The sequence below is a fragment of the Bombus terrestris genome, chromosome 8 (genome assembly GCF_910591885.1).
Source record: "Bombus terrestris chromosome 8, iyBomTerr1.2, whole genome shotgun sequence".
Classification (NCBI taxonomy): domain Eukaryota; kingdom Metazoa; phylum Arthropoda; class Insecta; order Hymenoptera; family Apidae; genus Bombus; species Bombus terrestris.
In genome coordinates, this window is record NC_063276.1 from 3,617,107 (window position 1) to 3,643,548 (window position 26,442).

General features: G+C 29.3%; 4 protein-coding genes across 22 annotated transcripts; 1 reads left to right on the top strand and 3 right to left on the bottom strand.

Annotated features, from left to right (window-relative positions):
• Positions 1-30: 30 nt before the first annotated feature.
• Positions 31-14,782, bottom strand: LOC100649260 (eukaryotic translation initiation factor 4E transporter). Of its 9 annotated transcripts, none has more exons than XM_048407963.1 (16): positions 14,086-14,782; positions 10,807-10,904; positions 9,651-9,724; positions 9,240-9,504; positions 8,255-9,145; positions 7,802-8,156; positions 7,588-7,724; positions 7,412-7,492; positions 7,163-7,330; positions 6,849-7,076; positions 6,574-6,751; positions 6,285-6,356; positions 5,774-6,043; positions 4,188-4,358; positions 3,714-4,088; positions 31-3,224 (listed from the first exon to the last, which is right to left on the bottom strand). In XM_048407963.1, exons 1-16 carry the CDS (start codon positions 14,138-14,140, stop codon positions 2,977-2,979), a joined length of 3,666 nt encoding a protein of 1,221 aa, XP_048263920.1. In that variant the 5' UTR covers positions 14,141-14,782; the 3' UTR covers positions 31-2,976. The 9 variants fall into 9 exon arrangements, with proteins under 9 accessions (XP_048263920.1, XP_048263919.1, XP_048263916.1 ...); XM_048407962.1 differs by having other exon boundaries at positions 6,849-7,079; positions 14,086-14,781; XM_048407959.1 differs by lacking the exon at positions 14,086-14,782 and adding an exon at positions 11,859-12,409 and having other exon boundaries at positions 6,849-7,079; positions 7,588-7,721.
• Positions 14,783-16,283: 1,501 nt separating this feature from the next.
• LOC100651838 (sister chromatid cohesion protein PDS5 homolog C) lies at positions 16,284-20,182 on the bottom strand. 3 transcript variants are annotated; one of them, XM_012311078.3, is made up of 3 exons: positions 19,954-20,182; positions 19,356-19,804; positions 16,284-17,914 (listed from the first exon to the last, which is right to left on the bottom strand). In XM_012311078.3, exons 2-3 carry the CDS (start codon positions 19,786-19,788, stop codon positions 17,046-17,048), a joined length of 1,302 nt encoding a protein of 433 aa, XP_012166468.1. In that variant the 5' UTR covers positions 19,789-19,804; positions 19,954-20,182; the 3' UTR covers positions 16,284-17,045. The 3 variants fall into 3 exon arrangements, with proteins under 3 accessions (XP_012166468.1, XP_003397193.1, XP_048263927.1); XM_003397145.4 differs by having other exon boundaries at positions 19,947-20,182; XM_048407970.1 differs by lacking the exon at positions 19,954-20,182 and adding an exon at positions 19,894-19,938.
• Positions 20,174-23,428, top strand: LOC105665997 (coiled-coil domain-containing protein 174). Of its 2 annotated transcripts, none has more exons than XM_048407969.1 (2): positions 20,174-20,192; positions 21,660-23,428. In XM_048407969.1, the coding sequence occupies exon 2, from the start codon at positions 21,789-21,791 to the stop codon at positions 23,298-23,300; it is 1,512 nt and encodes a 503-aa protein (XP_048263926.1). In that variant the 5' UTR covers positions 20,174-20,192; positions 21,660-21,788; the 3' UTR covers positions 23,301-23,428. The 2 variants fall into 2 exon arrangements, with proteins under 2 accessions (XP_048263926.1, XP_012166465.1); XM_012311075.3 differs by lacking the exon at positions 20,174-20,192 and adding an exon at positions 21,370-21,567.
• Positions 23,297-26,426, bottom strand: LOC100642885 (non-structural maintenance of chromosomes element 1 homolog). 8 transcript variants are annotated; one of them, XM_048407973.1, is made up of 7 exons: positions 26,294-26,426; positions 24,665-24,773; positions 24,433-24,574; positions 23,994-24,189; positions 23,800-23,913; positions 23,601-23,724; positions 23,297-23,525 (listed from the first exon to the last, which is right to left on the bottom strand). In XM_048407973.1, exons 2-7 carry the CDS (start codon positions 24,762-24,764, stop codon positions 23,482-23,484), a joined length of 720 nt encoding a protein of 239 aa, XP_048263930.1. In that variant the 5' UTR covers positions 24,765-24,773; positions 26,294-26,426; the 3' UTR covers positions 23,297-23,481. The 8 variants fall into 8 exon arrangements, with proteins under 8 accessions (XP_048263930.1, XP_012166461.1, XP_012166462.1 ...); XM_012311071.3 differs by lacking the exon at positions 26,294-26,426 and adding an exon at positions 25,404-25,529; XM_012311072.3 differs by lacking the exon at positions 26,294-26,426 and adding an exon at positions 25,419-25,437.
• Between the last annotated feature and the right edge of the window lie 16 nt (positions 26,427-26,442).

Sequence of the window (26,442 nt, forward strand, 5' to 3'; positions counted from 1 at the left end):
TATTTCAGTAAATAAATGAAATGACTAAAATTACAATTACAGTTCTTTGTATTTATTTGTGACATTTTCTTAGATTTCACATAATGTAATATTTAGTAACTTTATTTACAAATTATCAGCCCAACACGTGGCTAATAAACTTTAGTTTTTGTTTAGGATTTGAATTATTTACAAAAATTTTCGAATTACGAAACAATATTTCGAATTCGCGAGTTCACGGGGCAAATATTTTGCGATATTACAATCAATAAAGCGCAAAATACTATTACCCTTCTTTTTATTCGTTAAAAAAGTTGAATTAAAAGTCCTCTTTACAATTTTATAAGAAACAATTTTCTACCAAAAATTCGTCAAGCGTTACTATTCTTATAAATGAATCTAACGTAAATGCAATTTCGTGAAGGACATCTCGTTTTATATCGTTCTTGTTCTATGTGTACACGACACACGCACGCACACGCGCGGACACGCGCGCGCGCACACACACACACACACGCGCGTTCTTTTATAGATTTCAATTGTAATAGCCTCTCTTAAGGCAACAATGTTGTCTGTAAGTGATATTTGAGGATAAATGTCACCGTCATTCCCTTTTTTTGGTACTTAATAACACTAATACATTTGTTGTTGGCAGTACTTGTAGTAATTACATTCCCCATAAATAATTTCCAATGGCTTTTTTTGTCTTTTATATATCATAGTTTTGCAGAGTTATGGACGCATTATACGTATAAGTCTAAACAAGAACAGAGATTGATCGAAAAAAATAAATCTGAACATTATGCATACCTTCGCTACATCGAAAAGCATTCGAACGATAGGAATATTAAAAATTTGATCTTCAACTATACTAGATAAAACAACATATTACATATATTTCATCAAATTTTTTGATTTAATGAAATGAAAATTATATGTATACAAGGCGCCGAAAAAATTTGTTGCATTTATCGTAGCCTATATAATCAGTTGCAGCACATCTGCAATATAATTTACGAAATTCTTGTTTTACGCTTCAAAATTTGTCATTTACGATGTTTTGTAATAAACTCAGAAAATATCCGCTTCTTGCCAAGTATTTTTGTAATCAACATTTAGTGTACAATTACGTGATTGAACCAAAAATTTTCATAAATATTTTCATAAATATACTCATGATTATTGCAAGACATTCCTGATTTATGAAGTTGCATTCATGTGATAAAGATATTATTTTAATTAAAAAATTTCGAAAAAATAAGTAAAAAGACGGAATGAGCACATTCAAATATGAAAATCAATTTTATTAAATAGAGCATTGTAAAACAGGGGGTATATGTAACAGAAGTTCATGAATTTTGTAATTCAATGAAATTATTTGTCAGTTCATATATGTGAACACAAAACGAAATTTAGAAAAATATTTTCATTCATTAACATCATGTCGGATCCTTTTAATATCCTTACTAGGTTCGAAAATGAAGTATAAAAGAATCATTCATTATTAAATTAGGGGAAAATGCACTTTCATATAACTGATATGAGAGTATAGTATTGATTAATCATCAACCAAATAACAAATTAGATTAAAAAAAGTTAAAAAAAAAGAACAAGTTTCTGTATTATTATTATTGATGCTATCGGTCAAATATAAATATGATTGTACGAAAAATGTAATCACAAAAAATAACAAGTTAATTATAAAGCAAACACATATTGGCAGCAATATCGACATTAAATCATCTCAATTTGTAAATGTATTTCGTTTATTTTGTCCCTTTATAACCGTTGGAATGTTCTCACTCTCTCTCTCTCTCTTTCTCTCTCTCTCTCTCTCTCTTTCTATTCCTTTCTCTCGCATTCCCTTTCCTTTTAATAAATTTTGCAAACGCTTTTTCTATCTACCTGCCAAGGTTGTTGCATTTGAAATTGGTTTGTTCTAACTTTCGCTTTCGAACATGATAATAACACTGTATCCTCACGCTTCTACAAAGTATATATTATATATTTATTTCCTTAATATATGCAAGATCTGTTGAGTACTTGCTCTTGTTTTATTAACGCATGTTCATTCTGTTCATACGACCACACTGTTCGTAATAATATAAGTAGAATATAATATATGACACTTTTCTCTGTATATATAACTGTATTCGTGGGTGCTGCAATTTACCACTTTCTTAAGATTTCGACCATAATTATTTACCTAAAGGACTCTGCAAGCTTCATCACGGTAAGAAATAAATGGTCGAAAAAATGGTTAAATTAATAATACAGCAGCTCGGTAACAAGTTATACATATAATAAAGGTTTCACAATAATAAATAATTCTTGAAATCGAGCCATAGCTACGCTGTAATTTATAAATAAGGATTTGCTGTCCATACTTAGACAAATAACTTTCGCTTTATTGCCATTTAGAAACTATATATAATGAAATATTATTTTGTTTTCTCATAGTCAATAGTAAGAATTTTTATACTTTTTTCAGTCTTATAAGCAATAAATCTGTTTTCATAGAAAGATGTTCAATTAGATTTGTTTTTAAATGGCTTATCTTCTTTTAATCATCCTCAATTCTATATCATTATTCCATATTCCTCTGTACATTTGTAGCTTCCTAAGTAATGCTGTATGTAAAGTTTATTACAAATAAGTCATAAGATATAATTGAAAAGAAAAAGACATTTTCATAGAAAGGAAATACTGCTCAACTAATCTGTATCGTATTCAAAAATGTCTCTTTCCAAAGTGGGTATTTATTTCACTAAACCTTATTTCCATTAAGGTTTATTACCTAAATGACTTTGCATATGCAAGCAAGACATTTTTTAATATTTTACTGAAATGGATTTCTTTTTAATCGGAGTGAATCTTCATACTGACTGTTTAATATGAAAAGCCATCTAATTTAAAAGATATAAGTTGTTAGAACGACGACTGCGCCGATGGGTTCCTGTGCTTGCAATTAAACAGATGAGGAGGTACAATATAAATCTAATTATGCACTGTAGTTGATGCATGTTGAAGTCTTTCTAATTCTTCCAACGATAAAACATTTGTCTGGACAAGCTCTGGTAGCTTACCAGCCCGAGCTTGAGCAAGAAGTTCTGGACTAAACCATCGTGCCAACTGATTCGAAGTCGGTGACAGGTCTCCACCATTGCTACCCACATATCCTAAACCCGGTGACGCTTGTCGACCTACAGGCATGTTTAATTGCTGCGACCGCATTACTCGCCCATCTGTAAAAGATATATGTCAATGTTATTTATACCATTTATTTTGGTACACATTCAATCTATGTGTTGAAAAATATAATGTCTTAATTCGCTTCGTATCCCTTTTTGAAATAGAAATATTAATTTGGTATTTAATATCAGGAAAAAGCATAAAGTAATTTAGTTAAAATAAAAGACAGCCTAAAATAAGCATTAGTTAATTACTTTAAGTTCGATCCAAAGATAAATGCTGTCTAGATTGGTTTAAATAAGAGGAACGGCTAAAATGTGAGATCTAATTATTCCAATTTCTGAACACCATTGCATGCAATTCGATTAGAGAAGAGGTAAATACCTGAAAATATTTTAGAATAACAAAATTAATGCAATTGTTTCAAAATGAAGAAATACTCTATGTGTAGCAAAAACGAAAAACTTTTATTAGTAAACTATAAAATACTTATTAAAATTTCTATTCTTACTTATATCAATTTGTGCACAAATTATAATTACCTGCACGATTGGAGTTGTAGTTTTGATTTAAAACCATTTGCATTTGTGAGTTAAGAATCCGCTGTTGTTGTTGCGGTGGTTGATGTTGCATGTTAGCTAAATGTGAAGGGGCTTGCTGCACCTTCATTTGATTATTCATACTATTTGACCTCTGATTTATCATCGAATTCTGAGCAACATTGTATTGTGGAACATTATGATGTGGGATAGAACTAGTCATGGTATGTTTGGAGCGTGCAGGATTACCGTACACGCTTGAAACCGTTCTATGCTGCTGTTGTTGCTGTTGCTGTTGTTGAAAATCTGAATTTGCACTGTATTGGAATTGATTACTTCCATTGCCGCCACCACTACCACCCTTTACTATTGGTCGACCTATGATAGTCAAGAGAAATATAGATATTAAATATTGACGCTAACAAGTTTAAAATAGATGTTACAAGGTATGAAACATTTTAATAATGTTTCACATACCTGGATGTTGCTTAATAGTCGGATTTGACCATGTAGACTGGACAGACTGTGGTCGTAAAGTATTCTGTCGACATAGAACTCCTTGTGTCAGTAATTGAACTGCAGATTGCATTTGTTGCATTTGCGATGTCTGTGATTGAGCCGTCATTTTTGATGGATCGCTACTATTTCCTATATAAAATTAAAAGAAAATAAATTAGACAAATTAGGAAGTTAATTTCTCATTTCTTTACTATAAATACGAGTATTGTACAACCTACATATACAACCTGATAAAAAGAACTGTTTTTCATTAGTATTGCATATGTATGACACATTTCAATACACAATGAAATATATGATTAAAAACATATTTTGTCGAGCTAAGATCATAAGTCTTTTTATTTTTGGATTTATTAACAAATAAAATAAAACGATAAACAAAGATTAAAGAAAAATACGAATTGTTAATATGCTTCATTTCATTCAAATTGTGTATGAAAATGAAAAGAAAATATTTGTACTTTGCCTAATTTGTTTTAACTTTTACATAAATATTGTTTTTAAATACATGCAATTCCTTTAACTATATCAAGTGATGAAAGTTACAAAATCTTAAATGCATGCATTAAAATTCAAAATTATCTCAAAACATTCCATTAAAGGAAGAATGAAAATGTAAAGAAAAACTTAAAAGCATGAAATATATTTATAAAGTGTTTTATTATAAAACTATTTCAACATATTTTTCTTTTGTAATATGTTCATATATTAGTCTATGAAGGAAAATGTAATTTATATCACTAGTTGATTTTTTTTTGCATTTTTTTTAAAGTAGGATTAATATTTATATTCGAAATTAAAAGACTCATTTTCGTGTATAACATGCAGCAAAATGCAGACAAATTAAATCTCAAACACATTAAAGGTGTCAAGCAAAAAGAAAGAAAAGAAAACATAATTATCATTCCTCATTTTAATACAAAAATAAAAAAAAATAATGTTACACATCGGATAATAGTCACAAACTTATGAATTCTTTTCATGTATGAAATTCGCGAAATACCGAGTGGTTTAAGTAACAACTTCATCATTCTGTAAAATTGCTATTTTGTTTTCCTCTGTGTTTTTTAATATATTATTATTATCGACTATTATCGTTTCAATATCGAATTGCTTTGTTAACAGTTTGTCAAGAATAAGAGGGCTATTATTATTAGCATCATTTAGGGTCGATTCTCTATCGGTATTTTCTTTCAATGATCTTTCATAAGTAAGCCTATTCTCCTCAGTCTTATTTAGGTTCGAATTATTACTCCTATCTTTTTGTTGTAGCAAAGAAGAAGTATATTTGTCTTTTAACGCGGATTCTTCTATGTCTACGTTATTGTTGCCATTATTATCGATCTCCTGCAAATTTCTCGAAGCTTCAGTCCCAGACATACTACCATGCTTTGTATGATTAGTAAGTTCAATTGTGTTATCATAAGAAGCGGATTGTTGTGTGTAAGTATTTTTTTTGGTATTAAATGTGTTATTACGATTCTCATTAGCTGTAGATGAAAATAAGCATTTCGATTCTAATTGATGATTAGACTGATTCGCACCCTCGGGTTCCTTATCGGCAGTCATTTTACGTAACACTGACGTTGGGGTAAAAGCAAGTGGCGTTGGGCTCATAGTCTGCTTTGCTGGCGAATTAACGGGGCTCGACGCTCTTTGTTGAGCTTGTTGTTGCTGCTGCTGCTGCTGTTGATCCTGTCGCTTCCGGAAGTTTTCACGTTGTTCCTCCAACTTTTTCTTAATTAAAGCACTTTGCATTATAGATTGAGCATGCATGACAATCTCCCGCGGTGAAGGAACCCTATGTTGCATCACTGTTAAAAATAATAAAATATCAAGCATGCTTCAAATGGAGAACACTACACAGATAGATAGATCACTGTCCTAATAAGTTTAGAGAATTGTTGTAAAGAACAAAATTACAATTTCTTTAAAATAATTTATATCAAGTATTTGATCACTTCCTCCTTCTTGTATATGGTTTACTTATTATTACTACCAAAAAGCAAGAGAATAGCAAAATAAAAAAAGTTATTATTATTTTTTATATTCTACCTGGATGCTGTACTGTTAATGTACTGGGGCTAGCAGTCAAATTTGGAGATATTATTGAAGGTGGACAATAAGCTGCATCCCAAACAGTAACATACATATTAATTGTATAGTAACGAAAAATTTGTGTATCAGAAATAATTATAAAAAAAGTTCGATTTTATTAAAAAAAAATTTAGTTTGAAATAAAATGAACAAGTGAATCCTATCGAGTGTAAGAAACGTATAAAAGTAATCAACATAAACCCTTTTACTACAAATTCTATTCAAACAAAGAATAGATATAACTTACCATTGTTCATAGGGGATGGAATCCTTTGTTGCTGCTGTTGATATAACATCTGTTGCAAGATATGATCTTGAGGAGTGGGTGCACTAGGATGCGGACTTATTGTACGCGGCGTAGTACCACCATACATTTTCAAAATGTTTACTAGAACTTCTCTGTGACGATGTTGCATTGCTGGATTCTATTTCACATATTATTATTATTATTATTATTATTGTAGATTAATATATTAAAAATAAATTCAAACATAAATTTATTTTCTAATTAAACAAGCAAACCTGTAGTTGTTGTATGAGATGTTGTCTAGTTATTTCTCCTTGTTGAAGACCTTGAATAATTGCTTGAGCTTCTGGTCTTTGGAGGAGTTCCTGACTTGTTGGAGCGTTACTCAACATCATTTGCATTTCTGGTGGAACTGGACTCATACCTAACATTCGTTGACCACCCATCATCATAGACAACATGTCTGAATGCTGCTGCTGCTGCTGTTGTTGTTGTTTTTGTTGCTGCTATAAAAATAGTCAATGTTGAAGAATAGTGTTACCTTTCTCCTTTTTCTTTTTTTAAATTAGAAATAACATTTCTTACTAACCTGTTGAATCTGTAATACTTTCATTAGATTTTCATGCTGCATTTGTGCCTGATGTGGGTGCTGAGTTGGTCCAACAGAACCAGCGTGATTAAATGTTGTAGCATGCATTGGTTCTGGGACCGATTGTTGGGGGGCAATTGGTTGTGTTTTCAGTTGTGAGTTAAGCAACTACAGAAAATTACACATTATCTCGAATGTAACAAACAAAACATTGTGCAATTTTGATGTCGAATAGAAAGATTATCTTACTTGTATTAATGTCACAGGTTGTTTTTGAGAAATAGGACCGTTCGCCGCTGGTATAGCCTGTCCCCCAGTCACTTGAGCAAGCTAAATTATAAATAAATTATATATAAAAACAATAGGATAAAATTGTAATATAATTTATTATAATATATTTGTATATATAATACATATAATATTACCAATTTTTTAAACGCAGAAAGATCTTCTTCAGTCTTATTTACACGAGGTTGATCAGTCGAAGACGTAGGTGGAGGAGCGCCACCTCGCATGCGTGCTTCCAACTCTTCGAGACTGTGCACAACTTTTCCACCAACTTCTGCAAAAAATTTTCAATCAAGCATATAGTGTTCTATTTGTTATAATAATAAAAAAATTAATAGTGGGAATTCTCACCCATATCTTTAATAGATGAACTTTTCATCATCGGTATGACAGTGCTAACTGCATCCCCTTGTCCATTTTGACTTGGTTTGTTACCACGTTGTAGCATTTCCAGGAGCTTTACACCAGTAGTGGATGTAGTATTGTTTGTTGCCGTTGTATTAGCAGGAGAAATGGGAGCAAAGTATGTATTAGATTCAGTCACTGATGGAATCTGAATATTTGGTTCAGTAATATCATTAAGGAGATTGTTCAATATATCATCTTGTATAGAAGTTCTACGACTATCTACTTGTTGAACAGGACTTTCCCTCTTAAACCACTGACTAAATCGGGAACAAGAACCTCCGTTTGAGCCAACTCCATTCTGTATAAATAAAATATAATTTTATTAATACTCATCGTTTTATTTAGATTATTAAATACTATATCGTTTTACATAAATACAAAATGAGACAGACTTACGGTTAAAAGTCCAGGTACGCCAGGGAATGTGTCAGATTTCAAGAATTCATCTAGATTAAAATCAGGATGACTATTTTCTTGATTCTGATTAGCGGTGCTAGAACTATCTGTCGTTTCGCAACTTTGTTCGGTTACAGCGCTTTCGTTGGAATCGTGATTCGGTTTTTGCGCGAGAGACGTTGACTCGTTTTGTTCTGAGATTGGCGAATGAGGAGCAGGTACAACGTTTATAGGTTGATCCATCGCGGTCGGTGTACTTCGTCCTTTCGGACCTGCTGAATTTTCAGTTTGCTTTCCATCTTTCTCCAACGAATTTTTTTTCCCGCGCTTCTTCTGTACCGGAGTTTGTTTTTTGTTCTTAGTATTGCTATTGCTATTATTCACCGCTTTTTCTTCAGGTATGTCTTCAAAACCTCTTAACTCAATGGTATCATGCTGGGATGTCGGTCCGGAACTAAACCATTCTGGTTCATCTGCATCGCAACGATTTTCACTATATGTTCGCCTGCGATCATTACTAAATCTTCGTTCACGTCCACGATCCTTATCACGTTCTGATTGATGATTACGATCATTCCGTTCAGCTGCTCTATCTCGATCGCGTTCCCTATCCCTATCACTATAGTCACGACCAAATGATCTTCGCTCAAACCGTTCGTTCCTCTCGTCCCGTTCACGCAAATTATCACGATCACGATCTCTTTCCCTTGCATTTTCCCGATCCTTTCCATCGCGAGTATCCCTGTTGTCACGATCACGCATAGAAGTACCACCACTTGCTCCAGACCGAAAAGCAGGTTCCAGTTTCTCATTCTCAGGTCTGAAGTCCCATATATCGCGAGTTAAAATCCTGCCGCTCCCAATTCGACGAACAGGTTCCCTATGACTAACCTGTAAGTAATATTTTATTATGCATTTTATTACAATTCTAGTAACTTTAATATCTCTCTATAATAGTTTTTTTTTTTAAATAAATTACCACAACCTCTGTTTTTCCTATTGGACTCTCAGGACGTCGATTCGAAGGTTGATTTACGTTGACAAAACAACCTGAATTAAAACTTCTACGCTGAGGACTTAATACTATGCCGTCTTGTTCCTTACGAATTCGTTCTCTTGGATCTCCGTTGCGACGTTTATTATGACTTTCAGTAACTTGATCACCATGTCCAGTTCTTTCGTCTTTCGGTGGTGTATCACTTCGCTTACTATCCGAATGCCAAAGTTCAGGATCCCATGCACCACGCGAACTTGATAAAAAAAGGATAGAAAAAATAAGCGAACATAATTCATAAGAAATAACTATAAAGTTAAACAATAATGTTAAAACAATAGAAATAATATAAATAGATATTATGCAATATTAAATAGAATTTATGTAGTATTATAAACATACTTATTGTATGAAGTATCTAAGACGTCAGGCCTCCTCTTAGATAATGGCAAATTCTTTATCAGCATTAATTCCTCCTGTAGATTAGTCCATGAATTATTATTACATCAAAAAATCTAATCTAAGATACATGTTTAACCTCTTAAATGAGGAACAATATTTGCAATTTGCAGTGATATTTGCAGTTTAATGAATAACTCAATACAACTTATATATATATATATATAAACAAACACACACATACACACACACGAGTTGTGTGTGTGTGTGTGTGTGCGTGCGCGCGCGCGCGCGCCCATACACACATATAGTATACTATATGTATACTTAATTCTTTAGGAACTAAATGACTGACCTTGATAGAGTTAATTAGTTTGACTTCTGACTGGTTCATGTTATGGTACAGTAGTATATAAGATATTAGAAAATTATTCAATAATTTATAATTTTAAATTAAATTCTAAATTTTTAATATTATAGATTAATCTTTTATATGGATGTTTCAAAATCAATGATACGAAAAGATGAGATCAGCTTTCGTAATCGAGTCATTGAGCAAAGTATTGGTGCCAATATTTCTGAATAATAATAACACACGCTGTAAAAAGATACAAAATGTAAACATAAATGTTTAAATTGAACCACTAAACTTTCTACATTTGGCTGACAGAAGCGGATAGCTTTCCTTAACATTAACGTACCATATAATTATCTTGCTGTGATAGATATACATCCCTGTTCATAAATATTAGAAACTTTAACTCCACGCATGTTATAGATGATTACAGATTGTCTTAAAATTTTTCAATAGAATTTAAATTAGAAAACTGTGAAGGTCAATACATAATTATCATAATTTAGTATATTATTGTTGTTTTTACGAGCAGTTTATACAAATACAAACATTGCTTTTTACATATGTAATGTCGCATGAATATAAAATTCTAATCGATTAATTTTTGGTACTTATTAATTGATACGTTTCATATGGAACTAGCAGGTGTCCTAATACAATATATAAACGGGAATGTATGTGTATCCACTAGGCCCAAGCGACTTGCTGTGGCGGATATATCTGGTGTATCCGCTTACGAAGTTAATCGTAAATGACATTTCGGTAGAATATTTCGTAAGTTAATAATAAAAGTACACATCGTACCCGGGAATATTGGAATTGAGGTCTTGAACGGCCTACTTCCATAATTGAAGTGTCGGTTACCTTCCCAGCCACCGACATAGATATAATTGCTTCATCTCCTGAAAAATAGTTAAAATAAGGAATATAAATTTATGTATTATCTATTTATACACACACTTCCTCCTTTAGAATGTTAAAAATAAAACATTAATAGTATTCTGTTGTATATAGTTTGCATCATATATATATATGCACAGACAAAATTATTATTAAATACAAGTAGTTGTTGATCTTATGAAAAATCTACAATTTTTCTTTATTTAAAATATAATCTGACATGATATGATACATAAGTTATAACGTCAAAATTATACGAGATAGAAGAAAATTTCGTTATACAAAATTAAATGAATTCTATATACGATGCATCACGTGGTACATATGGTTGCACCGGAAGTAAAGGCGTTTCAAAGATTTCAAGGTCATCTGTATTTTTTTTTTAATTGAGTTATATATTTCTATTACACATATATCAATTTATCTGTTTTTTCATTCTGTATTAAAAACAAAATTAAACTACTATATATAGTGACTATACATTTGCGCATCATTGTATTTATTATAGCATCTAACATGTTAATTAAATATATTAAATTTCATGTAATTAATATGTATTTTCACATAACTATAAAAATTTGATATTATGAAACTGGGATGTAGAATCTACTAAAAAAAATGGTTCTTTGAAAAATAACGGTATGTGCCAATATCTTTTACAATATCAATTGTAAGTATTAAGATACCTATAAATATAACTTGTATTTGATTAGCTAAAAAGATATTTCAAATATAAGTTTATAAAATTTATAGTATATAATAACTTTCGAATTACTTAATAGCCATTAAAAGCTATCGAACCACTTGAATTTGTGTACAAATGATATAGAATAACGAACTTTAAGTTCCGCCATTGGTGTTAGACTTAGCGAAGATTTGAACGCGTGATGTGATAGATTCTTTCCAACCTTTAATTCCAAAATGAGATATTGACTATTCACTGCAGAAGTACTTACGAAAAGTAACCCGTTTTGTAATATTAGCAGATTTATTTTTTCGTGACCATCGAAAAGGCCTTGTTTGCATAGCTAGAGTCACATCTAACAGAGGCGATCCTGTTGGTCCTACCAGCGGACGTTTTCTTGGTCGTCGATACCAATTCGAAATAACAGTAACACCGCGTGTGTTGTCTAGTTTCATTTTAATTTCCTCGAATTTATTTCGTTTATACTTTTACTGATACTGCTGGTTCGTTGGTTGAAATCGTATCAAGTAGTCGAACAAATATTTATCAACGAAGGACGAGACGGACGAAGAACTACCGTTTCAAACCAACTTAACACGGAAACGGTGAAAAATAAAGAAATGTAAAATTATATGTCGATAATGTATAACTTTGATCGATTCATATGATTTTTTCACTATCGAAAGAAGCTTATTGTTTTTTAATTTCTTCTAATTTGTCGAATTTTTCTGATTGCGTTTACGTTCATGTAACACGCCTAAGAAACGAAACTCTTAAATTTTCATAGATACTACACGTCGTACAGCACGATACAAACTGACTAAACCGGCAGCTGGTTTTTAGGCGGACAGAGTTTACAATCCAATCAAGTATGTCCCTGAGAACGTTATTGTCAACCTATGTCTTACTGGTTTTATTTGTAGGTACGTTTGAACGTAATTTGTAACTGATATTTTCTGGACAAATAAATATTTCGATATTTCTACATATATTTATTTAATTTTAAATAGATCTTTTTGGCACAATAATTATTATCATATTTGTCATTACCAATAATATTTAAAATAAAAGTTAGAAAATGAATACTGATATAGTTAATATTTAAAAATGATAATGTATTGAATGAATTAAAAAAAAATATTGTACATCATAAAATATCCTGTTTATTTTGCAACTATGAACTTTTTGCATATATACCTACCACATTACATTATTATTTATAACATTTACATAACGTTTTAATATTATTTATGATCGTATGTTAGATACACAAATCATGTTTCTTAACTAATTTAAAATATATAAATAACTTAATTTTCAATACCTTAAAATGAATATTAATATCTTTAACAAATATTTTGTCTTCTTTGACAATATACATACATTATTATACATTCATGTTATAGATACTACATCAGTATTTATCTATACAAATTTTAAAAAAGCTGTGCAATAAATAAAACTAAATTTCTTACTGTAATATCACATTTTACTATATTTACTATAGTTGCTATATTTCTCACTATATGATTTTTTATTTTTAAACATATGAACAAGCAATATGTGATCAAATAACCAAAATTTAAATATCCTTTTCTGAGATTATAACATTACTAATAAGAAAATCTTTTTCTTCCATTACAAGCTATTCATAGATATTTCTATACACAAAACACAGAACATTAATTCCAATAATTTATATATATACATGTGTGTGTGTGTGCGCGCGCGCGCGCGCGTGTGTGTGTGTGAATATCTTTAAGAGTAAATTTTTCAAACATATTTCAAAGAAAATCAAATATGTATTACTATTCTCACCTCCCAAATAAATTTTCATATTAAAAGTTTCATCAAAATTTAGGTATAATTTCTGTTTTAATAAAAAATTACAATAAAAAAGAATATGTTTTGTAACTACATCATGTGATAAATAAATACGTACAATTGATTTTAAAAGGGAGATAATAAAAATTTGTAAGTACAAATATTAAAATATACCTATCTTTACCATAACTTAAATATTTCATTATTATATCTTACTTTTCATTAAAAACAGAAAAACATTGCACAATAACATCTATGTTACGATGGCAAATCTTACAATAGTAGTAACAAAGTAGACATCAAAAGTTATTTTAATATATAAAATTCAGCAAATTATAACCATAATTTAAACATATACCTAAAAAAGAAATAATTCTTATAGATCATTTATATGTGTGTGTACTGTGTATACATATATATATATATATATACATATAAAATGAATAATAATAAAAAAATATATATATGAATAAATAGATATACATAAATATAATACTAAAATGAATGCAATACATATAAAGTGATACAATAATAATGAAATATACATATGTATATATGTATGTACATGTATACATATATATGGATGTATACTTACAATATATACACATACATACACGTATACATATAAAAACATATAATTAACGTAATAGAATGTAAACTAGACGATCTCATACCTTTATCTTTACGAGTTGGCAGTTGCTTGTCATTTGTCACAAATTCCTGAGACATTCTGCTTTTTACCACGTTTATCCTTTGAGTAAGGTAAAATTCACAGCACACACTATACAGACTTTATTTTTTCTAGATCTTTTATGTGAGATCTATCTACGTCTCATATGCCATACATACGTATATATCTAATTGTTGAGTTTATATTCTAGCTATATACCTTAGTACTGTTTAGTATCACAGACTGGTTTTTCCTTCTATGCCTCGAGTTTTATCTTTAAAAGCGAGAAAAGGATTCCGCGATTTGGGGGGGGGGGGTCAAACGATACAGTTTTAAACGTCGACTCAACCAGGTAACAGTTCTAATACCGATGGCTCTCGGTGGCCACTCTCACTTCGTTCAAAAGAGAAATGAAGAAAAAGTGTTTACGTGCTGAACGAGGGCTACGGTTTTACGCACGGGTTATACAGAAGATGAACGCAAAATAATAATTGATCGCGTGAGATTCGAAGCACGTGTTACTGAATATCATTTCATTACATCGGCACGTCCTCCGTCAATTATTTAATAATCCATCGATTTATCACACAAAATGTACACATACAACACTAGTTCACTGTTATACAAAAATAGAAAATGGCGCACGATCCCCACTTCCGCCGTTGTTTCTCACTGCTTCCTTGATCCACAACGGAGAGCGTTTTAAGTTACTACAATCTTATAGATAGCACTACGTCATCTTTACGCGCGAGCATTCCATTAATCGAGCGCCATCTTTCCGAGAATTTATCACTAAGGAGCATCCACAAAGCTTCTTACTTTTTAAACGTAAAATTACCAATTCTTTTCTTCTTCATCAATAAAAGATATATTATTTTTTATGTAAAATCGATGATGTTTCAGTGAACATGGATGATTGAAAAATATAAGAAGTATTAGGTAAAATCACTAATTTCTTGATAGAAACATTATGGCAGCTTTTAATTTTCTATAATTGTATTTTCTTTTTGTGATTAAATTGAGTTTCGTAATTTCATACTTTTGTGTTGGGATATGTATGTAAAGTAGTAAGTGAAAAAAAGGGGAAAAAAATGTCGAAGGCGTTGTGCGAAAAGAATGCAATGAGAACATGCAATGTAGCAATCTACAATTTGAATCTGGCGCGAGACAAACATTAAGAACTGCATGATGAAATAGAAGCAAAATGGCTTCTGAAATCTCTGCTTTTGAAAAACGCTTTCCTTTGACGAAATCACTATAAAAGTTTACAATCAAAAGAAAAACAATAAACTAAATCAAGCTCTTTTCTTTTTAAAAAAATCTGAAAATTGAGGAACAATACATATTTATAATGAATCGATCAGTTTTCCAGTAAATAAATTATAGTAGCTTTACTAGGAACATAGACTAAAACTGAAATTAACGCTTTGGCGCGAACATTGAAATAATTCTAGAGCTCAATCTTTTTTAGTTTAACACTAAGCCTGAATTTGACAAATTGATAACCTTTTATACCCTTTTTATTTTTTGAAATGTACATTACTACAAAGTTTTGCATATTGCTATGCTTATTAAAAAGTTTATTAATACAAATATTAATAATAAAGATAAACATACATATATATTTCTGTATATATTTACGTCTATTTTCATATTTACATTTGTCAAAACAAAAAAGAATAAAAATTAAGAAATAAAATTGTAATTGGGGAAATATTCACGTGCAAATTATTATTCGAAACACATTATTATAGGTTACGTTAATCTACGCAGTTACAGTTACAATAATTACTGAAAGTCTTAAAAGTAATGCAAAATAATCATTATTTGACTAAAATAGAAAATAGAAAATGGTAAATTCTCATTTATCGTAGGAACTCTTAACTGTTGATTATTAAAGTAGAAATATTTCACATTATTTCTTGTTAATAATAATCGATAATCATTTTATGAATATATTCACATTACTTTGTCCATAATCTCCGTATATATAAACACATATACACGTGATCTTCATGATTGAAAATTTCAAAAATTTTTTTAATAATTTATATTCATATTTGCAAAAAATGCATATAAACAAAATATATTGTATCAGTAATGATATATTTTTGTCAAACATTAAGAATAACTTTACCATAAAAGAAGGAAATGCAAAGATATAAACAAGTCAATGTTACAAACAATCATAATCAAATCATATTAATCTAAATGTAAATATTTATTGAACTCAAAATAATGCAATGTAAAATTGGTTGCTCACATTTTTTTGTTTGTCATTCTTCAATGCATTTTAGAAAGTACTTAATAATTATAAAACATAATAAAATTCTAAAAGGAACGCTATTGTATTTTTTAGAATGACAATGTGTGTTTGTTTAGTACACCATAGAATATTATAAAGTATTACAAAATATATTTTCTTATATGTAAATGTTTTGTAACAAGAAACACGCTTTCTTCCTTTTTTCATCTTTAAATGAAATGTAAAAAAATTAAGAAACGTATTTTTTTAACATATCATTAGGTAACACTGGCATTCTAGTGTTACAAATGACTAATTATTAAAGGACTGATGGAATGTTCAATGTTGTTCTTCATTCTACACTAGTAATTCTGCCATTAAAAACAAATTAACTGCTTTAAATATTGTAGAACTATTAAATATACTAAGAAGTGTTTATATGTACTTTTTATAATAACATTTTCTTAATCGTAAAATATTATATTAACAAGAAGTTCCTGGAACTATAATATGTAAAATATTTTATAGAAAGTACAAATAACCATTTTTGAAACAATGTATAACCAAAATGTATTATTCAAATTTTACAATGTATGTATTTCTTTAGAATCTCTAGACATAGAAATACTCATAGCATTTGTATCTTTATCAAATATATTAAAATATTAATGATATATTTTTTTCGAAGAACGTATCAAGTAAAAATAAAACATATATTGTTAATTTTCTTCTTCGTGTACTGATGTACTCATTACATTATTTTCACCCATTTCATCCTTTATATGTATTTCATCTAGTTTTTTGGGTGACTCCAACATTTTGGTGTATTTTGCCTCTTCTTTTTCTGAGTCTTCTTTTTTACCGTTATCCTCTGTTGAGTTCTGCATATTATTACTATTTAATGTTTCTGTCGAATTCAATATTTTCTTCTCCTCTGCAGTTGTATTATCCGCATTCTTCCCCCGTCCTCTTTTTGTAGTAGCTACTGATTCTTTATTTGTTTTCTTTTGTGTTTCTTTCACTGTTTTTGTTGCATCAATATCATCTTCACTAAAAGCAGCTTTACCACGCATTTTAGTAGGTTTCTTTTGTGGCACTTCTTTTTTCTTTACATTCCGTCCTTTTTTAGCAGTTTGAGCTGATTCTGACCCATTATTTTCAGTAGTTTCACTTTCATTATTAGTATCTGTTCTGAAGGTAACAAGTATCGAGTCTGAGGGAAATTTTTCTGTTGCTTTCACTTCCTCATCATCTTTTGTAATATCATCTGAATTAGGTTCATTTTTACGACCCCTTGCTTTCCTTGGTGCTGTTACTTTTCTGGATTTATCATCTTCTGTTTTAACATCGTTTTCAGTCTCATTATTGCTAGTAGTTTTAGTTTTGTTGTTAGCTCTATTAGAAGTTTTATTTTTTGTATCATCATGTACATCAACCTTCTTTTTTGTTGTTTTTGCCTTTAGTTTACTTTCCTTTGATGTTGGCTCAGCATTTGTTTGCTTTCTCTTTTTTGTAGCTGGTGTTTCTAAATTTTCAGCATTTTCATTAACAGGTTCTCTTTTGGCTTTTCCCTTTGACTTTCCCTTAACTGAAATGAATATATGATCATCATGTTAATATATGTATAATAAATTTTAGATATATACAGTAATAAGTACAATTCCGTTAATTTCCTGATTTTGATGTTATTTAGTGATTAAAAGGATGTATTTTAGTACAGCACAGTAAATCCTTTGCAGACTGATGTTGTTAAATAGCCACCCAAAGTCCTTTTACGTTACAGACATGTTTAGGCCTACAGTTGCCTGAATCAGTGAGGTATGTTAGTACTTATAGACACATAGTGATTTGCTATGTGATTTCTATAGCACTTTTTCGGAATAAACTAAACTATTTTCATTGTATAAATCTTATTTCTTGTTAGAATTAACTTGCATAAATGTTAGATCTTACTCTTCCCCATATCACATTTCTATATCACATTTCTATCTCACAATATCAGACTTTCGCTGTATGTCTCAAACAAATAATTTGTGTTCTAAAGAAATAAAGGTATATATTTTTATCTATAAGTTGCTTACATAACCTTTATAATGAAGTACAAATTTTATGAACATAAAGCAAAGTTTATAACTTTTAAAATGTGGCCTTGAGGCATATATCTTTCACTTATAGAATACTCCAAAACCTTTTATCTCATATACCCAAAAGTCAGATACGCCATTCCACAAAGAATTAAATAGAGAAACAACTAATTAAGTCCACTGATATAAGCCTTCTAAATGATAAATCCATAAAGTTACATAAAAGAAAACTAATGATATAGCTAATGCCTAAAATATGATATACATTACTTCTAATGTAAATGTTTTTGAAAAAAACCCCATAATTAAATTAAATAAAAAGACAGTTTTAGTGATATAAGTGTATCACATATCCCATATAAATAAAAAAATCTGATTTATCGTGTCTTTCTTCTGTAGTCTTCATATACAATGTTTAATGTTTTTACGTATGTATAAACCACTAAATGAACATGAATGAATTATTAAAAACTTCATAAAATTCCATGCTAAGAATATTTATCCTAAAATTATAGTGGCTGTACAAAGTATTTGTAGAATCACTTATTTCCTAATGAAATATTTTTTTAACTAGTTCTACATTTCATTTTCACAATATTAATTTTTTTAGTCATGTGGAAACACTACTATAAGACACAAAATTTAACATACTTGGATCTAATTAATTAATATATAAATGCTATAATAAATATGACGTATAAATATTTTTCGTAGCCACTGTATATATTTTAAACTAAAAAACTTTAATATCTTTCCTCGTGATTGTACATATTCCCAATGCGCGTCCGAAAATTACCGCGTAACTACCTCGTTACCTTACAAATCAAATAAGCAGTAAAAATTAACAAACAAGACGAAAAAGTTTTTCGTATATGAAAATTCTCATTCAAAGGACACATATTAACAATGATATTACAAACTTATAAAAAGATTTTGGATACGTACATTCTTCGTCTACATTGATTCCCGCCTTTTTCGCTGTGGCTTTAGCGCGTGTCTTTTTCGTTTCAGTTTCCTCAGCATTTTTCACCTTCTCGTTGACTGGATTCGTATCACCTTTTTCCGCAACCTCTTTGTTCCTCTTCGGCGCGGACTTGATTTTAGAGTTTGGTTTTTCAGTCACTGAGGCGGTTTTAGCTGATGCCTTGGGTTTTATTTTCGCGTTCCTAGTTACTGCCGTGACCGTTTCTGTACCTTCTGTCTGCTCGGTTTTAGTTGATTTTGCAGCTCTCGGAAACCTAATTTGCTTTTCCTCGTCACTTTTATTCGCAGCCTTCGCTACAGCTTTTTTCTTCTTCGGGGGCGACACATCGCCGGCTTCTGCAGCTCTCTCTACAACCTCTGCCTCCGAATGTTTCGCAGGCCTACGGGGTGCCATTTCGTCTCACGAGTATCTAAGATATATTTAAAAACTAATTTTTATACTATTATTTTTATATTTTACATATAAAAAGTGATATATATATGATTAAATACTACAAACCACTCGTTAAACATAAATAACTAAATACTACAGAACGCCGCGTGATTACTTACCACTTACCGGTGCCCAACGTGCAATAACGTGTTCGTTGCATTAACTGGTGTCCGCAAGTCTGCAAGTTACACGACTAAACTAACATAGTAGCAGATCGGCAGCTTCAGGTTTCGAATGAGTTTGATAATCGACAATCGATTTTCGGATTGACGAGTGGCGACAAGATATCAACGGATCAAATCCTTCTAACAACTGTAATTCCCCTAAATACACGCAGCAACTTGCTACGCTTACTTTGCAACTAAGTAAACCAACTTTTTTATGAAATATTTACAGCTCTTAAGAATGGAGCCTAAGGCCCAATGTTTTGCACCCCTCCAAATAATTTTATCTTAATATTTATTCATTTAACATTTACCTAATCCTTGATTAAATTATAATAATTTTAAGCTTTTCTTTATACCTATAAATATCGTAACTTTTGAGAACTGTTTTTATATGATTCATTAATACATTGAGATAACCACTTGATGTCTTAGAGTGTTACAAAAAAAGATTTCCAATTTATTTTTTATTTACTGTTATTTTAAATTTTTCGTTAATTTTATATTTATGACGTAAGCATTCAATTTGTTATTGTTTAGGGTTTATTCTAATAAAATTGTATTCTATGAAATTGTATCATAAAATGATCCAAATTTTAAGTAATATATAAGGAAATGAGTATATCGCGGAGTCATCCTTAATCTCGTTTAATGCTACTCTGGTATTTACATTTTTTTGTAAAGTAAAATATTTAATTATCAAAATTCTTGTTAATAGTAAAAGAGATTAATCTAAACATAATGAGTATGTATATTCATATCGTATTTAACAAATAATGTTACTAAGATGAAATTGAATAGAATAAAAATTTATGCCTGTAAAATACAATTATATTTTAGTAGACTTTTCAATGAGATAAAACATCGAGAAAAATGATTTTGATAATTTTTAAAAACAATTTTCGTTAGGATATTTTCCAAAATATATTTTATGTTTATTACTTTTCCATATTAAATATTCATGAGAATAGAAGATTAAAAGAATATTGAACAGAAGAATTTACATTATAAAATGACATGTATTACATATTTTAAATATACAAAATTTATTGACATATAACTTGAGAATTTACATTATTTTTTTGTTTATATAAAGTTACAAGCATTAACATTAGTTACACGTAGTTATTTTTCTTTATACTTTCTTAACCAGGAGAAATAATCCTTATTGCTCTATTCTTGTGTTTTTATTTTTTGAATTCTTGAAATAATATTAAATATCTATATGTGCCTACATTTTATGTAAATATTCTTTTTAATAATAATTATTTAATGTTAATTAACTTTTATAATATTATTGATGCAAATACCGATTTCTTTTATTCTAACAATGATATATATATATGTAGTATTCCCAACAGTAGTTACCGATTTCACATATTGGCATGAAGATCTTCGAAAGAGTCATTCGTGTTAGTTTTCATATCAACAAAATTTAGGAACTATTAAATACGTTACTTGAAATTAGGATTCTTTAAAATAAGATTATATTTTCTTATTCTATATATATATATATATATATTTTTTTTTTTTAAATGATATAAATTAAAATTTATAATTTAAATACACCCCAAAGGTAGTGTTAGTAATATCATAACCTATAACTGTTGTTTCACTTTAACATTTGATAAAACAATTCATAATAAAATATTTAATTTATTTTACTAGGTGCTCTGGAATAAAGTCACAAATCAGAGAAAGCTTATATCAAGTTACCGAAATACTTAAAATCATCGCAAACTATTTTCTAAATGCGAGTGAATTACAAACAGTAATATTTGTCAACAAAATTATTTCATGATGAATAACACGAAAAAGATTAATGTAAATTTTTCGTCCCTCGTGGGTTTAAAAGCAGAACTTTTAAAAAAGCAACATGAAGTAAATGAGGCAAAATTGAAATCAGAAATAGATCACACAATATCAAAGTTACAAAAGAAAAAATCCAGGAAAATTGAAAAGGCATCTAAGAAGGAAAATTCAAAAATGCCGGAGTACATTGAGGATGTTGATACTCATAAAAAATCGAAATTAATGTTGGAGGCAAAAGCAAGATTATATGACCGATTAAAAAAATCCAGAACTACTAATGAGAATTTCCTTGTTGACTTCACAAATAAATCAGATGAATCTGAGGAAGAACCATTGCCAAAAGATGAAACTGACCCAATATTAGAAAATGAGGATGACTGGGTAGAATATGAGGATTGTTTTGGACGAACAAGAAAATGTTTACGCGAAGATTTGTCCTTGATGCAGGAAAAGGATCAATTGATCAAACAACAAATTATAACCAAAAAAGGAATTGATCCAAAAACCAATGATATTATTGACCAAAACTATGTTGAGGGAGAGAAAGAACCTGAAATAGAAATCATGAGAAGAAAGTGGGAGGAACAAACACATAAACTAGCAGATAAAGTAAACATACACTACCAAGATATTTTATTTGATGAAGCTAGAACTCATGGTGTTGGTTACTATGCATTTTCACAAGACGAGGAAGAAAGAATCAAGCAACAGGAGAACTTGTTCAATTTAAGAAAGGAAACAGAGAAGAAACAGAGGGAGATAAAAGAATTGAAAGAATTGAGGGAGAAAATGGAACATAACAGATTGAAAGCGGCTAAAATTAGACAACGTATTAGAGCAGGATTACCTATAGACGTAGTAGAAGAGGAGTTTAGAGAAAAGAATGATAATATATCTAATGAAAATGAATCAGGAAATGTACATAATACAGAAGAGAATTTAATCGAAATTGAAGAAAAAGAAAATAGTGAAAGCCAGATTATACAAAGAGATAAAGAAATAGAAAAAGAAAATAAAATAAAAGCTTTAGGAGAACTTCTAGGCAAGAGAACTCATTGGTATGAGATGTCTCAGGAAGAATGGGTTCATAAATGTAGGAAAATAAGAGTCAGCGAATTTGGACCAGTATATGAAAATTTTAGAAGTGCTGGTTATTTGAATCCTCAAAATGCTGATACAGTTTCAAGTATTCATAATAATGACAAATCTCATTCATATGAAATGAATGATACACAAAACAGTAATGAAATAAATATAGATTCTTATGATATACCACTCCCCCCTAGCTTAAATACAAATGATTACAATACTGAGCATAATAATTTGACTGAAACAATAAATCAGAGTAATTTTGTTCAGTCAGTTGATTCTAAACAATACAACTCTAGTAATACAGTGCAAAATCAGATGAAACAAAATAGGAGTATAGATGAAGCGAGTATAGCAGCTGGTCTCAAATACTTGAGAGAAAAATTTGAAAAAAGTCAGAACACTTAAAGCATTTACAAACTGATTTATACTATTTCACTATACATACTTGTAAATATAATGTATTGTATATACACCTGTGTTGTATAGAATATTAAGAATATTTGTGATAATAAAAAATTTATTTACAAAAATAATGTTTCGCATTTTCTAGTTTTTGTTTTTTAAACCTTCCTATTGTATTTTTGTTTCACTCGTATCCTTCTTCTGGTACTGCTAAGTCATCTTGTATACCTACATATTCATTAATTTCATTTTTATTTTTGTTAATTTCATTTTTATAAATGGTAAAAAAGAAAATAATATTACCAGATAGATCAATGTCTGAAACAACTGTGCTGCAATTTGGACAGTTTACATGAGTATGGATCATAGTGAATTTCTTCAAACAATATAAGTGAAAGAAGGTATCACAGTTAGTACACTTTTCGCCCTAATTAATAAAAATTATTAATATTATGTTGAAATTTCTCACATGAAAAAGGCATATTAGGTAGGAATAGCATACATGAAAAATAACTTGTTTGCAAAGGCAACAGGTATTTAAATTGTTTTCATATGTAGCTCTAAAATATGGCATTAATTCTGTTATACTTCTTACACCCATATAGTAATAACCATCCTGTAAATGTCATAAAAATATAAAATTAATCAGTAGTACTGTAAATAGTATTGTAATGTATTTTGAATTTTTATCAGTACCTTATAAATCAACCATTTTCTATTAACTATATCCTCCAAAAATTTTTCAGCACCTGCCTTTGACATTTTTATATCTAATGAAGAGCATAAATTTAAGCATATTGTACTTTGTATGCATCCATTGCGTGATGTTATAATTTCAGAAAACATAGTCCTTAACAGAGTCAATTGCTCTTTCGAAAATTCAGTTTGGTACCTAGAAGATATCATGAATATCAATAAACTTCATACAAAATTTCTACAGATACTGTTACTTGACAAATTATGAAAGTAAAATAAAGACATCATAACTTATTTGTAAATCCATTCAATTTGGTTTAACAGTATATGGGCCAATTTAAGAAAAAGATAAGTTAAACATCCTAAATGATTATAAAAATTCATAAAACAATTATGTAAAACTGAATTTTGATATATTAACAATTTCTAAAACATATACCTGGTTACTTCATTAAGCGTAGTACTTATTAGAACCCAATATAATTTGCCAGTAATTTCACACTGTGCTTTTTTGATTAACATGTTTAAGGGCTGCAATTGTTCATTTATTTGATTTATTATTACTGATACTCTATTATCACCTAAAATATACAGTTTTGTTTATACAGATACAATAAAATAGATACATAAAAATATGAATTGGATTTGACATTACATAAGAATTTACTTACCAAATAATTTAATAATTAAGTCCTGTATTTTATTTTCAATTAAAAGACCTTCATGTACAATTGCTTGTAAAACTATTTTATGCTTATTGCTATAAGCCATGTTTTATTTCTGTAAACAGACACAAGTATTATGTTTTTATTTCAGATTATTAATGTTATTAATGTGTAATGTCAAAATACTAAAGTTTTACAAGTGAATTAGGAATTATTTCTGAATTAGTTAGTGTAACTTCTATAAAATGTTTTGACTAATTAAATAAATACATATATATATACAAAACTATGCAACGCAACCCGCAATTATGTATATAAACGGAAAAGATAAATTTTCATATAATGATATTATATAAAGTAGTTTTCTATTTATGCAATTTTGTAGTATTTTTTTCGTTGGTAATGTTCAAAATACTACATTTTACACCTTAAAACAACTGAGCAACTAATGAGCAAATGTGTATATAAAATATAACCAATAAAATTTACAAATAGTTTTGAAACATATCTCACAGTGTTTCTCAAGTAACAAAGAAACGTAAATCCTTTCAGGAGAAACACAATCATATAGTAATTAAGAAGTATAACAAATAATTTTTATAAACTTCTTCCATCTACCAAACATCTATTCTAATATATAAAAGATTAGACAATAGAATTATACATAGTTGAAACAATAAATTTCATTGTTTTATACTACACAAATGCTAGGTTGATTAATCGAGATTCTGTTTTATTAACTGACCATCATTATTCCTACCGATTATTAAAAGTGATTTTGTGAACTAAGCCTTTTATTTTTATATTAAGTGAACGTATTAAGAAACGTTTTAAGCTAGTATAATTTGAAATTAGATACATCTTTGAGAAAACATGTCGAATCTAACGAAAAGTGTTTGAATTTCAATTTTAAAGGGATTCCTAAGTTTTTCATACTATGAAAATTCGAATCACTTCGAATATGATTCAGTACTATAACTTTGGAAAATCTTGATAATTCTTGAGTTTTTAAAGCTTTAATAAGTCTTGATATCTTATATAAGATATTGAAGATAGGGTATAATATGAAAGAATGTAGATATGAAAACTTAAATACGTAAAGCCTATATTAAAATTCACGTAAGCGATAGATTAAGATTCACAACTAAAAATTTATCAAAACTTTTAAGTTTTAAGTACTGAATTATATTTGCATTCAAATTCGCCCTTGCATACATATGTATATTCAAAATGATTTAAGCTTCTTTCAGATTGGTACCTATGCGGTCAATCTTTTCTTATTCTTATATTTCACAAATATAGATTAATTCTTCATAATATGGCAATTATTATTAAATAAGAAATAGAAGGTTTAATACTATATACTCCTAATGAAAAATTGTAAGCAGGATATCAATCTACAAATAAATTTTGCAGCTCAAAATAAATATAGTCCTTAATACGGCTATATCAATGGATATTGTTTCTTACTGTTTTACTTTATAACTGTGATGCATAAATATATTATTCTTAACATAGAAATTTTAAATAAATTTATACAGATATATAGCTATACAGAAACAAATGTTTCAGATATTTATATCTCATATTCAATGAAGTAGAACTACTTTAGGAATTTTCTAGAAATACACCTGCCTCGATAACTAGCCACGATAAGACTCGATGTACGGTCAGCTAGCAAAGCATATCAGTAACGTTAAAATACTTGATTGTGAGAACCACTGTTACTGCCGCAACTTTACTGTATTATCATCGATGGGTGCAACGAGCATACGGTCAGTTCG